Raw genomic sequence first — 12,612 nt, forward strand, 5'->3', positions numbered from 1 at the left:
AATAGATCATAGTTGTTCATAAGTAAGAATGATCCTTTAACTTTAGAAACACTACCAAGTGAGTAAACCTTTCACATTATGATTACATTATAATCATGAGAACTACCTTTCAATTATATAACAATCTTAATATAGCAACAAACATACTTCATACATAATTCAAGTGTATAGGGTTAAGGATGAGGAGAACTTGTCATCGATTCCACAATAAAACAATAGATATGGAATCATCACCACCAAAGTGATTCACCTTTTATACATAAGTTTTATGGAAAACAAACCTTCATACCTTTATGTCTTTCAAGGGAATTGATCTTCAATAAACCCAACAATGCATAATCAACACATAATATAAGGTAATTCATAAAGTAATAACATAACTAACATAAACATAAACAATTAATATGTTCATCATCATCTTCAACCAATCCCCTATATCAAATTCAAGATTTATGAAATTATGGAAGAACATGGGTCTAAGGGAATTTCAAGTGAAAAACAAAAATTAATAATTATTTTACATATAATCAACCCCATATAACCATAATTAATCATAATTGATCCATAAAATTCGTTTAGAAGGAGACCCATGTATAAGAGATAAACCCTAGCTTTTTGGGAAACTTTTGAAAGCTTAATTTGAGAGGACCTCTTGAGGAAAGGATTCCCAAGAGTGAAAAGCAACCATACCTTGATAATCTTCAAATATTTATGCAAGAAATTTCAATTCTTGAAGCCCAAGTAAAAGCTTTCCCTTCCTCTTCATTGGAGTCTTGAGTTAAGACATTTTGGAGAGAATTTATGTTTTGATTTAGTGTGCTGAGTTAGAATGACTAGGGGTAATGGGGTTGGATTCTTATAGTTAGGTTTATTTAGGTAATTAAATCATTAACGAGCCCCTTCTAACCCCTAATTAATTAACTCGAACTTGGACCCCCAACTTAAAATAATTTTATAAGAAACTACTCCCTACCTACGAGCCCTAGGTGGCTCCCTACCCTCGTGCTACTGCCTCGTGCAATGATTTTAAGGGTGGGAAAATGGGTAACTTGGTGGGTATACTAAGTCTCAACCTACTAATTCCTTCCATGCCCGTCACCCACTTGACGGTCCGTTAAGGATGGTCGTGGAAGGCTGTTGGCTTTTGACAGCTTTTTGCCAAACACTTGGGTCCTCCTCAAGGAACCCCAGGGTGTTTTACACGGACATTTGACCCTAAAACAGTATTTTACTTATTTAAACATTTTTACATAATTTAATTACTATACGACACTTCAAAACCTTCATAAGACCAAAGAACACATACTAGTTTGATTTCACTAGTTTACGGACGTCGTGATTGTTTCTTAATGTTTAGGCTCTAATACTTCCAAACCAAGTGATCTTGGGCATATTTGAATTCCCATAATGCTATGTATGCCTACATGGTGGCTTAGTTTGAAGTTGTTAATTCTAGGTTAAGAGTCTTATTTAGTGAATTATGTGTTTCCGAACTATCGACATGATTAGATGTGCAGGAAGGTGAAGTTAAAGATATCTGCACTAAAAAGGGTTAAAAAGAGGTGACAGGGAAATCAGGATGAAGCGAGTAAAATAAAGCAAGAAATGCACAAAAGACATTTGCGTGCTAGCTCCACGTACGCAGATGGGAGAGAAATCTCGAGCGTGTAGTCTCCACGCCGTCCAATAAAGTGAAAAATCTCAGTTGAAAATAAATTGCAAAATAGTGCACTTCGTGTCAGCCCCACGTCGTGCGATGCAGAGCCCAAAATTGTAAATCCGGAATTTATTATAAATAGTGCCTCAATGTAATTTGGTAAGGGTTCTTTTTTTAAATTTTCGAAGGCAAGTCATCAAGGAGGAGACTTTGAAGTTTTTGGGGTTACTTTCTATTTTTCTTTTCTTGTAATTCTTTGGAATGATTTTGACAATTTCGAATATCGTTTTGAAGATTATGAGTAACTAATTACCCTAGTTCTAGGGTTGTGGCTACAGGATGAATGAAGTTTGCTTAATTTACTAAGGGTTTTACCAAGAGTTATCTATGATTCTTTCTTACTTTTGTGCTTGTTATATTTCATGAATGGCCACCATAAAAATAAATCTATTGTTCGAATGAACTCGAGAGAGGAATTAGAGAATAGAACATGGAAAGTAAGAAGTTTGGTTGACTCTAAATAGCTAGGGTTAATTCGTTTCTAGTATAGAGATATGACTAGAGACCTTATTAGGATCATCATGCAGGAAGATAACTTAATGTTCAAATTTTATTCATCTTATCCACGCTCACCGATGTAGTTAAGGTTGTAATTTTTGTAGGCGGTTAGAGGTCGAGAGACCATGATCATACATCTAATCCTGTGGTTCAGTGATGAGATAATTTCAAAACAACCTTTATTTGATGATAGCAACTTCATGAGTCCTGATAAAAGCCGCAGTCCTAGATCTTGTCTATAATATTGTTTGCAAGTGAAGAAATTGAATCAATGTAGCTAGTTTTAGTTAGACTTAAAATTTAGTAATACTCTTTATAAAATCTGGACATTAAACTCGTACGACCACGTGCACTTTCTTGTGCGATTTGATCACTACAAGTTTTTGGCGCCGCTGCCGAGGAACTTCAGTTATTAGAAGATATTTAATTTTTCTATTTCTAAAAGCTAATCACAAATTTTGACAACTTGATCTTAGTGTTTCATTATTGCAAGTATTTAGATACTCCAAAACTGAACGATGATCGAGAAATGTTGTAACCACTCTCTGAACCTGAAAGATTCATACATAGGAAACTAAGACAAGAAGAACATTTAATTTCTATAGAGTTTGGGGAATCACCAACTCCAGTTCACAAAATTGAAGAACGAGAGTTGACACCTGAAACAATGGCTGCTAATGAAATGAGAGTTAGAGATGTGGCAATTCCACGACCCACCAATGTTACTTCTTGTATTCAGAAACCTGAGGCTGGTGGAAGATTTGAATCAAACAGAGCACGGTGCAGATCTTGCACTCAAATGGCAATTTACTGGTCTCTCTGATGAGGATTCCACAGTTCAGATTCAGAATTTTCTAGAGATCAGTGACACATGTACTCCAACTAGAGTAAATAAAGATTATGTGATGCTTACCTTATTCCCCTTTTCTTTGTTGGGGGAAGCAAAGAGATGGTTGAATTCAGAGCCCGCAAACTCAATCACTACTTAGTATGATCTAGCTAGAAATTCCTCATTAGATTCTTCCCCTTTAGGAAGACCGTTAAATTGAGAAGTGACATTCTCAGCTTTTGGCAGAAAGGTGGTGAAGACCTATACCAGCTTGGGACAGATTCAAATCAATGTTGATGAGTTGCCCTCATCATGATCAAAGCAAATGAAGTGCTAGTGCATACTTTCATTGGGGGTTAAAGCCTAACACCAAGATTCTGCTTGATTCAGCTACAGGTGGACAAGCATTAGAGAAGACTTATGCAGAGTTGTACACCTTGCTGAATAGGATATCTCAAGGTAATCCGTAGTGGAACGGTAGTGGGTTTAAGCCAAGTGTACAGAAAACCGTAGGGGTATTAAAGATTGATGTTGTGACAACTTTAACTGTGCAAATTTCAGCCATGCAGAATATGATGAATACTCAATTCAGTATTATGGCATTGTGACAACAAACTTCTCAAGTTAACACAGTCCAGCAAACACCAACTTGGTGTGAGATTTGCATTGGGAGTGATCATATTGCAGATACTTGTGGTGCAAATACAGATTCGATAAATTTTATGGGTAATGTGCTAAGAGGGGGAGGCCAACAAAATTATGGGAACACTTAAAACCCAAGTTGGAGAAATCACCCAAAGTTCTCTTGAGGTGGAAATCAAAAATCATGTTCAACGTGAGAATCAGTATAGACCTCAGGGTAACACGCAAGGATAACAAAGGCAGATGCAAAAGGGAGCAACCTAAACCACAATCTGGGAATATGAGTGTCAAATAGATGTTAAAGAAAATCATGGAAGATCAAGCTCAGTTAGAGGGCTAATGTGAGAAATAATCAGTTAGGTACCCAGAATTTGGAAAAGCAATTTCGGAAATTGGCTAGTGCTCAAAATTCTAAACCACAAGGAGGGTTGCCTGTCAACACAGATCCAAATCCTAAAAAGGTAAATTTGGTGAGTACCCGTAGTGGGATAAAACTGAAGGAATTATCTCTAAAGAAAAACGTTATCAAAGTGGTGAGTAGAGAGGGTGAACCCCACAACAAGGAAGAAGTTGCACCTGCAGAAAAGGTGCAACCAATCGTAAGACCATCTCCTCCATTGCCTCAGAAGTTCAAGAAGAAAAAGGAGGACGAATGCTTTGGTAAGTTCATATAATTGTTGAAACAAGTTCATATTAACTTGACTTTGGAATATGTTTTGCAAGGTATACCAGGGTATGCGAAATATGTCAAAGAAATTGTAGCAAATAAAAGGAGATTGACTGAATATGAGACGATAACACTTACTAAAGAGTGTAGCTCCAGGATTCAAAATAGGTTACATATGAAGTTGAAAGATCCGGGTATCCTTACGGTACAAATTACCATCGGCCAGAGTATCCATGTGCGAGGTTTGTGCGATTTGGGGGCTAGCATTAATTTAATGCCAACTTTATTGCATAAGAAACTGGGGTTGGGTAGTCATAAGCAAACTACCATTATTTTACAATTGGCTGATAAAATTTTAGCCAGATTGAGGGAGTTGTAGAAGATGTGCTAGCGCAAGTGGGATCTTTGATTTTTTTGGTGGATTTTGTAGTATTAAACTCTGAGCCAAATCCTGAGGTTCCATTTATATTAGGTCGCCCATTCTTAGCTACTGGGAAGGCAATTATTGATGTAACTGATGGTCAACTTACTATGAGGGCTCACGATAAGGTAGAAGTTTTTGATGTATATAGAGCCTTAAAAATGCCACCGTTGTATGAGGAATTATCTACCATCACTGTGGTAGATCTGGAGGTAGATTGTAAACACATCTTGGCTAAAGACTCTCTTGAACGAGTAATGAGGGGTGATGAGATCTATGCAGATATTGACGCACATGAAATTGTGCGAATGTTAGACTTGGTTGTGATTGAAGAATTGGACAGAAGATGGGAACCATTGAACAGAGTGTTACGGCCGCCTCCTAAGCCCTCCGTTGAAGAAGCTCCTAAGTTGGAATTGAAAGAACTTCCAGCACATCTAAGGTATGCATTTTTAGGTGTAAATGATACTTTACCTGTTATTTTGTCTGCAACATTATCAGATGAACAGGTGGAAGCAGCATTGTTGATTCTAAAAAAGCGCAAAGCAGCAATAGGGTGGCAGATGTCAGATATCCAAGGTATAAGTCGAGCTTTGTGTATGCATAAGATATATATGAAGGAAGGATACAAAGCAAGTGCTCAACAGCAGCGAAGATTAAATCATTTAATGAAGGATGTGGTTCGGAAAGAGGTAATCAAGTGGTTAGATGCAGGGATAATGTATCCAGTATCAGAGAGTAAATGGGTAAGTCCAGTGCAGTGTGTGCCTAAGAAAAGTGGATGACTGTAATAACCAATGACATAAATGGATGGATCTCAACAAGAATAGTAACAGTGTGGAGAATATGCATGGACTATATGAAGTTAAATGAAGCCACCAGAAAGGATCATTATCCAGTTTCTTTCATTGACCAAATGTTCGCGGTTTGGCAGGTCAGGAATATTATTGCTTTCTTAATAGATACTCCAGGTATAACCAGATTGTAATTGCACCTGAGGATTAAGAGAAGACAACATTCACATGCCATTATGGTATCTATGCCTTCAAATGCATGCCATTTGGGTTATGTAATGCTCTAACCACTTCTCAGAGATGCATGATGTCAATTTTTCACAATATGGTGAAATATTTTGTGGAAGTATTTATGGATGACTTCTCAGTATTTGGTGAGTCCTTTGAGCTATGTTTGTTAAATTTTGATAGAGTCTTAGCAAGATATTAAGAAACCAATTTAGTTTTGAACTGGGAAAAGTGTCATTTCTTGGTGAGAGAAGGGATTGTGTTGGGTCACAATGTATCGAAAAATGGACTGGAGGTGGACAAAGCCAAGATTGAAGTAATTGAGAAATTACCACCTCCAGTATCGGTTAAAGGGGTGAGAAGCTTTTTGGGCCATGCAGGTTTCTATAGAAGATTCATTAAAGATTTCTGCAAGATTGCAAAACCCATGTGCAACCTGTTAGAGAAAGAGGTGAAATTCAAGTTTGACAAGAACTATTTAGAGTCCTTTGAAGTATTGAAACAAAAGATGATCGAAGCCCCTATCCTTGTAGCATCAAATTAGGAGTTTCTGTTTGAATTGATGTGTGACGCTAGCGATATTGCAGTTGGAGCAGTGTGGGTGCAAAAATGAACTAAAGTGTTTCACTCCATATACTATGCGAGCAAGCCACTAGATGCAGCCCAAGCAAACTGCACCGTAACTGAGAAAGAAATATTGGCCTTAATGTATGCGTTTGACAAATTTAGGCCATATCTGGTGGGAACAAAGGTTATAGTCTACACTGACCATGCAAACATCAAATATCTCTTCAATAACAAGGATGCAAAACCCCAGTTGATCAGACGGATCTTACTTATCTAGGAATTTAATTTAGATATTAAAGATAGGAAGGGTTCAGAGAATCAGATAGCCGACCATCTGTCTAGATTAGAAGATTCATCTCTTGTGGCAAAGGAAGGAAAAATCCGGGAAGAATTCCCTCATGAACAACTTTTAACATTGGACATTACATATGTACCTTGGTATGTTGATATTGTGAATTATTTGGTAAGTGGATTATTCCCACCCGGGCATCAACACATTAGAGACAGAGATTGAAGTACAATGCTAAATTCTACATATGGGATGATCCTTATCTGTTTAAGTAGGGTCCGGATCAAATGCTGAGGAAGAGGCCCCAAAAGTGTTAGAAAGTTGTCACTCTTCACATATGGTGGACATCATGGGGGAGAACAGACGCACATAAGGTATTACAATTTGGATTCTTTTGGTCTACCCTATTTAATGATGCGGTGTTGTTGGTTAAAAGATGTGATAGTGCCAAAGAATGCACCCCATTTCAAGAAGGCATGAGATGTATTTGAGTAACATTCTGGAGGTGGAAATCTTTTATGTTTGGGGGATTGATTTTAATGGGACCATTTTCGTCGTCTACAGGGAATCAATATATTTTAGTAGCACTAGATTATGTGTCCATGTGGGATGAAGCAGTACCATTACCAACTAATGACTCTAAAGTGGTTGTGAAGTTTATCCGGAAACACATTTTCACCAGGTTTGGCACTCCTAGGGCAATTATAAGTGATGGAGGTAAGCATTTCATAAATAACTTCATTTGTAATTTATTGTCTAAGTATGGAGTGAGGCATAAAGTGGCAACTGCATACCATCCTCAAACTAGTGGACAGGTTGAAATATCCAATAGGGGAATTAAGCAGATTTTGCAAAAAATTGTAAATGCTCATATAGAACTACGTACAAGACACCAATAGGGAGTTCTCCCTACCGAATGGTCATTTGAAAAACATGTCACTTGTCCACTGAAATAGAACATAAGGCATATTGGGCAATAAGGAAGCTAAATCTGGATATTGAGTTATCTAGTAAGAAGAGAGTCACCCAATTGCATGAGCTCGAAGAGTTCAGGCCGCATACATATATATATGAGAATGCAAAATTATATAAGGAAAAAACTAAACGGTGGCATGACAAGAACATAATGTCACGCAGTTTTGAGCCAGGCAACCTGGTGTTATTGTTCAACTCCAGGTTGAAATTGTTTCCAGGGAAACTTCGATCGAAATAGAGTAGTCTATTTGAGGTGGTGCGAATGAATCAACACGGTGCAATTGAGTTACGAAATAAAGGTGATAGTTCCACATTCCTTGTAAATGGACAAAGAGTCAAACATTACATTGGCAAGAATGTGGATTGTGAGGTTGAAAAGATCACTCTAGATGGGTCATGTTGCGACGTTAAAATAGGCGCGCTACGGGAGGCAACCTATGATTTATTATAATAGTTAGGTTTGATTTGCTTTAGCTTAAGTTTTTCAAAAAGAATATATGAGTCATTCCTTGACCGTAACTACGACGCTGGACGGTAGGCAGCCCATCAAGGTTTCCATTAAGGGGTTGTTATGAAAGACTTAGCATCTAATGATGAAGAGGCAGTGGGCCAAGTGACAGTTGCGCTTTGCGAGGTGAGTGTTGATAGCTGCGCGTTGCAAGGCTAGTCTCAAATTTAGCCTCGCCTGCAAAAATTTGAGGCAGAATACCTCATGTTGAGCGCGTGTCGCGAAGAGAGGGTGTCAAATTAATTTCGACGGTAAAGTAATTTACGTCATAAAAATACACTGCCCGTGCAAAATCTGCATTGCGCGATGTGTTGAGTATTCTTGGGTCAACTGGAATTAAAATTCCAGTGTACCTCGTGTCATTCGTGCGTCGCGAGGTCCAGATAATTTTCTCGAATTTCATTAATTAAAACGAGTATTACCCGTTTCTAAATAAAAATACCCTACCCATCCCCAAATTTTCTCTTTCAGATATAATAAACCGGCCCTAATGCCCTAATTCCCCTCTCCTATCGCGCCTCCCTCCCTCTTTTGTCTCTAATTTCCCAATGATAATTGATCCCCTCGCATCGTTAAATCCCTAAATTGCTTCCTTCTTTCTCTTGCACGTGAGAACGGTCAACTCTCCAGGTAAGTTCCTCCTACCCATTCTTGATCTAGCAATAATAAGATGTAATTGCATAGTGGGGATAGGAAAACTTTGGGGAAAGTGTTTCATGCTTGAGGTTGTTGTGGTTTTGAAGTCTTGAGTAGAAATTAGTATTCATACAAGCATGGGGTAGCAAAAATTAGAGGGGTTTGGGGTTCTCATAACTAGACGTTTGGAATTGTTGATTTTCATGTGAGGTTGTTATGAATTGTTGATAATGCTTTATGTGGTTGGTGAATTCTTAAGTATCCAACAATATCCTGAATATATGTGTCCATTGTTGTGACATTTTGGGGAGGTGTAATCATTGTTGACAAGTGGTCGTTTTTGGGTCAAATGACTGACCATTCCTTGCGATGTTGTAATGGGTTAAGGGTGATATAGTAGTATGTGGGAACTATGTGTACCCAAGTTGGACGTTGTTGGTTATCAAGTGTAGGGTGGAATGTTCCTCCGTTAGGCATGAACTAAACTGAATTAAATTGTGTTTTCTTTAGCAGGTACTAAGTCTTCGTCAGAGGGGTCAGGACGAGCGGCTGCTCAAGGGTCTCAGAAGAAGAGGCCTAGAAGTGGGAATGTTCCACTCGCACCTCCTGCTCCTAGAGGGCAGGCTCGCATATATGGGATAAAAGTAGTAGCCAAGGCAGGCAAGACGTGGTATAGGAAGCACACCGAGTCATCCTATTTCTCGGATGTGTGTGTTGATAGGGACAATCTACTCTGGGAGTTCCCCCAAATTGTGAGGTGGATACAAGAGTTGCAGTTGGGGTTCATATTTCAGGAACCAGATGAGTGCAATCTGAGCATGGTTTGCGAATTTTATGTTAACTAGATTCTTGACACTCACTCTCACTTTGTCACTGTACGTGGTCAGAACGGGCCTATCACCCTTACCAGTATAAATGAGATTCTGAGCACAACTAATGGAACCAACCCTATGGTGTTAACCTAGTTGCACATCCATCCACCACATTAGGAAATCTGTTATTTAATGTGTGGACCTCAGTCCATGGCTCAGTGGACTCATCACAATCGGAAGAGGTATCACAAGACGCTCTCGTATGCCCACATGTTACGCGAGACTCATCTTTGGTTAAAATTTGTTATGAATTATTTGATACCCGGGCTGCATTACAGTAACATTACACGTGAACATGTTTGTTTGGAATATGCATTGATGATGAACACAGATATCAATATCGGGGCAATTATTAAATTGGCTATGCGAAAGGCTAGAGTAAATAAGGGTCACCGGTATGCATTTCGGGACTCATCACTAACATATGTCGTTGTGCAGGTGTTCTGGAAGAAACTCTAGATTACATTGCTCCTTTATACCCTGCAACTCTGGATGTTACTCGGGCGAAAGGGTCTGATAATGAGTTTGGCCCCACTCTTACCACTGTAGAGAGGAATAGACGGGACGAGTTGATTATGGCTCAAATTTATGGATTGGAGATGTTGCGGCACCGAACCGGGGGTCAACCGTCAAATTGGTCTGAGCTTAACGAGGTCAGCCGCCAATATCCCTTGAATGTGCATGCTAATTCACTATTGGGGATAGGACAGATGTTTGCTGAGCCATTTGGTGATGATGTCCCAATTGATGAGGACAACTTACAAACTGACTTTGAAATGGAGTTGGAATCGAAAGATGAAATTGAGCCTCTTCCAACCAGCGATGATGATGGGATGGAGGATTAGTTAGGGAGTGCTTCCCTTACCCTATGATTTGATTTAGCATGTTTTATGTGCACTGAGGACAGTTTTATTGTTTAAGTATGGGGTGGGGTAGCATTTTCTGTGTATGCCTGCAATTTGTTTTGTTTATGTTTCAAGACTATGTTTTGTGTTTGGGTTTCTTGGTAGTTGTTTACAGTTCTATAGCCAAGGAGAGTCTTTTTGAACCGTACAGAAAATACTTATTTGTTAGAAGTAAGTCTGTAGTAGTCATAAATTGAGTCAGACTGCCCAATGATAGATTAATGACGACCATCTTAAGGGTGAATGTCATAGGTCGAGTCTAAGGGTGGATCGTGCTAAAATCGTAATTCTTTGAGAAAGTGTTTGTACGAAAAGAGATATTAAATTGGAGGATATATGAAGTGCAACTATTTGTCATGCTATAAAAAAGTACAACTTAAGCTGAAATGACCCTGTCGTGTAACATATAATGGGCTGAGTTGATCTTTTGGAATGAAACGTGTGCCATGAGTGGTGAGTTATTGTATAGTCATTGTTATTCTAATTGAGTCTAGAACTTGCCCAGGTTGTTATTCAAGCGAAATATGATTGTGTAGTACTCAAAAAGATGATAGCAGACCTTCTTCGAAAATTACTGTAGAAATAGAGCCTCATCTCATCCCTTAGTCAGCCCCCTTGAGCTTTTACCCTACCCTTTGTTGAAACCCTGAAAATAAGTTGTATCCCCTTTGTTGATTCCCTGAGATTCTCCGACCCCGATCCTTAATGCACTGTTTTAGGCTGACGGACTAAAACAAGGAGATCTGTTTAAAGGAAGGGAGGAAATAAGTGTGAAGAGAAAATCAAAAGAAAAAAGCAAAATAATGCCTCATTATAAGAAGGGTCGTTTCGAAGATTAAAAAAATTTACAATAATGGAAGAAAAATACATATTAGGATATGAAAATAAGAGAAAGGGGCAAGATTAAATTCGAGAAAACATGTTAAACAGGAAGGTGGGGAAGAGAAAGGTGATTTACAAAGTCAAAGTCAAGCACAATGCATTAGGGAGAACAAGTCACTATTTTCATATACATGAATCTCCCGTGACCCTAAGCCGACATTACAACCTTAACAAGTCCTGGTTGATCTTTGAGTATAATACATATCAGTAGTAGAGATGTACATAATAAGCAAGATTATGGTTCTCAATGCATACATGTGACTTCTGTTGGGAGAGTGAGATGGTTTGATGATAAATCCGTCGATTAGGTGAAATAATATTGTGATTAAGCGGAGTATTATTTAAAGTGAGAGGAACTTGTTGCAGGAGGTAAAGTGATACAAGAAAGTACATAGAGAAGTATGAGTATGGGTGCAGGAAGTTGTCTTAGCATGACCGAATCAGTAACATGTCATATAAGGAAGCATGAAGAGAAGACTGTAGGGGCACAATCTAAGTAGTGTCCATGTCTAAGAGTTATTAATGTTGGTTCGAGGACGAACAAGGATTTTAAGTATGGGTTAGTGATCTTGGGAATATTAACATGCCCATATGTTATGTATGCCTACAAGGTGGCTTAGTTTCAAGTTGGTAAGTCTAGATTAAGAGTCTTATTTAGTGAATTCCGTGTTTCGGAACTAACCAACATGATTAGATGTGCAGGAAGGCGAGGTGAAATATCTCTGCACTAAAAGGGATTAAAAAGAAGCCACAAGGAAATCTAAGGATGAAGCGAAGTAAAATGAAGCAAGAATGCGCAAAAGGAATTTGCGTGCCAGCTCCGCGTCGCGCAGATGGGAGAGAAATTTCAAGCTCAAATAAGTTTTCTAAATAGAAAACTGCGTGTAGTCTCTGCGTCGCAAATTTAAGTGTCAAATCTCAGTTGAAAATAAATCGCAAAGAAGTGGACTTCGTGTTAGTCCCACATCACGCGATGTAGAGGCCGAAATTGGAAATCCAAAATTTATTAAAAATAGGGCCTTAATGTAATTTGCTAAGGGTTATTTTTTCAAATTTTCGAAGGCAAATCATCAAGGAGGAGATTTTGAAGTTTTTAGGGTTACTATCTATTTTTTTTTGTAATTCTTTGGAATGATTTTAACAATTTCGAGTATCGTTTTGAAGGTTTTACCAAGAGTTATT

General features: G+C 38.4%; 1 protein-coding gene and 1 non-coding gene across 2 annotated transcripts; one reads left to right on the plus strand and one right to left on the minus strand.

Moving 5' to 3' along the window:
- Positions 1-2,910: 2,910 nt before the first annotated feature.
- LOC138337492 (uncharacterized) lies at positions 2,911-6,340 on the plus strand. Its single transcript, XM_069287406.1, has 7 exons — positions 2,911-3,088; positions 3,435-3,503; positions 4,047-4,346; positions 4,410-4,595; positions 4,784-5,520; positions 5,709-5,745; positions 6,051-6,340. Exons 1-7 carry the CDS (start codon positions 2,911-2,913, stop codon positions 6,338-6,340), a joined length of 1,797 nt encoding a protein of 598 aa, XP_069143507.1.
- Positions 3,258-3,363, minus strand: LOC112941947 (small nucleolar RNA R71). The gene has a single exon (XR_003247606.1). It is a non-coding gene; the product is annotated as a small nucleolar RNA R71 (small nucleolar RNA).
- Positions 6,341-12,612: the final 6,272 nt, after the last annotated feature.

The sequence above is a fragment of the Solanum lycopersicum genome, chromosome 7 (genome assembly GCF_036512215.1).
Source record: "Solanum lycopersicum chromosome 7, SLM_r2.1".
NCBI classification, from domain to species: domain Eukaryota; kingdom Viridiplantae; phylum Streptophyta; class Magnoliopsida; order Solanales; family Solanaceae; genus Solanum; species Solanum lycopersicum.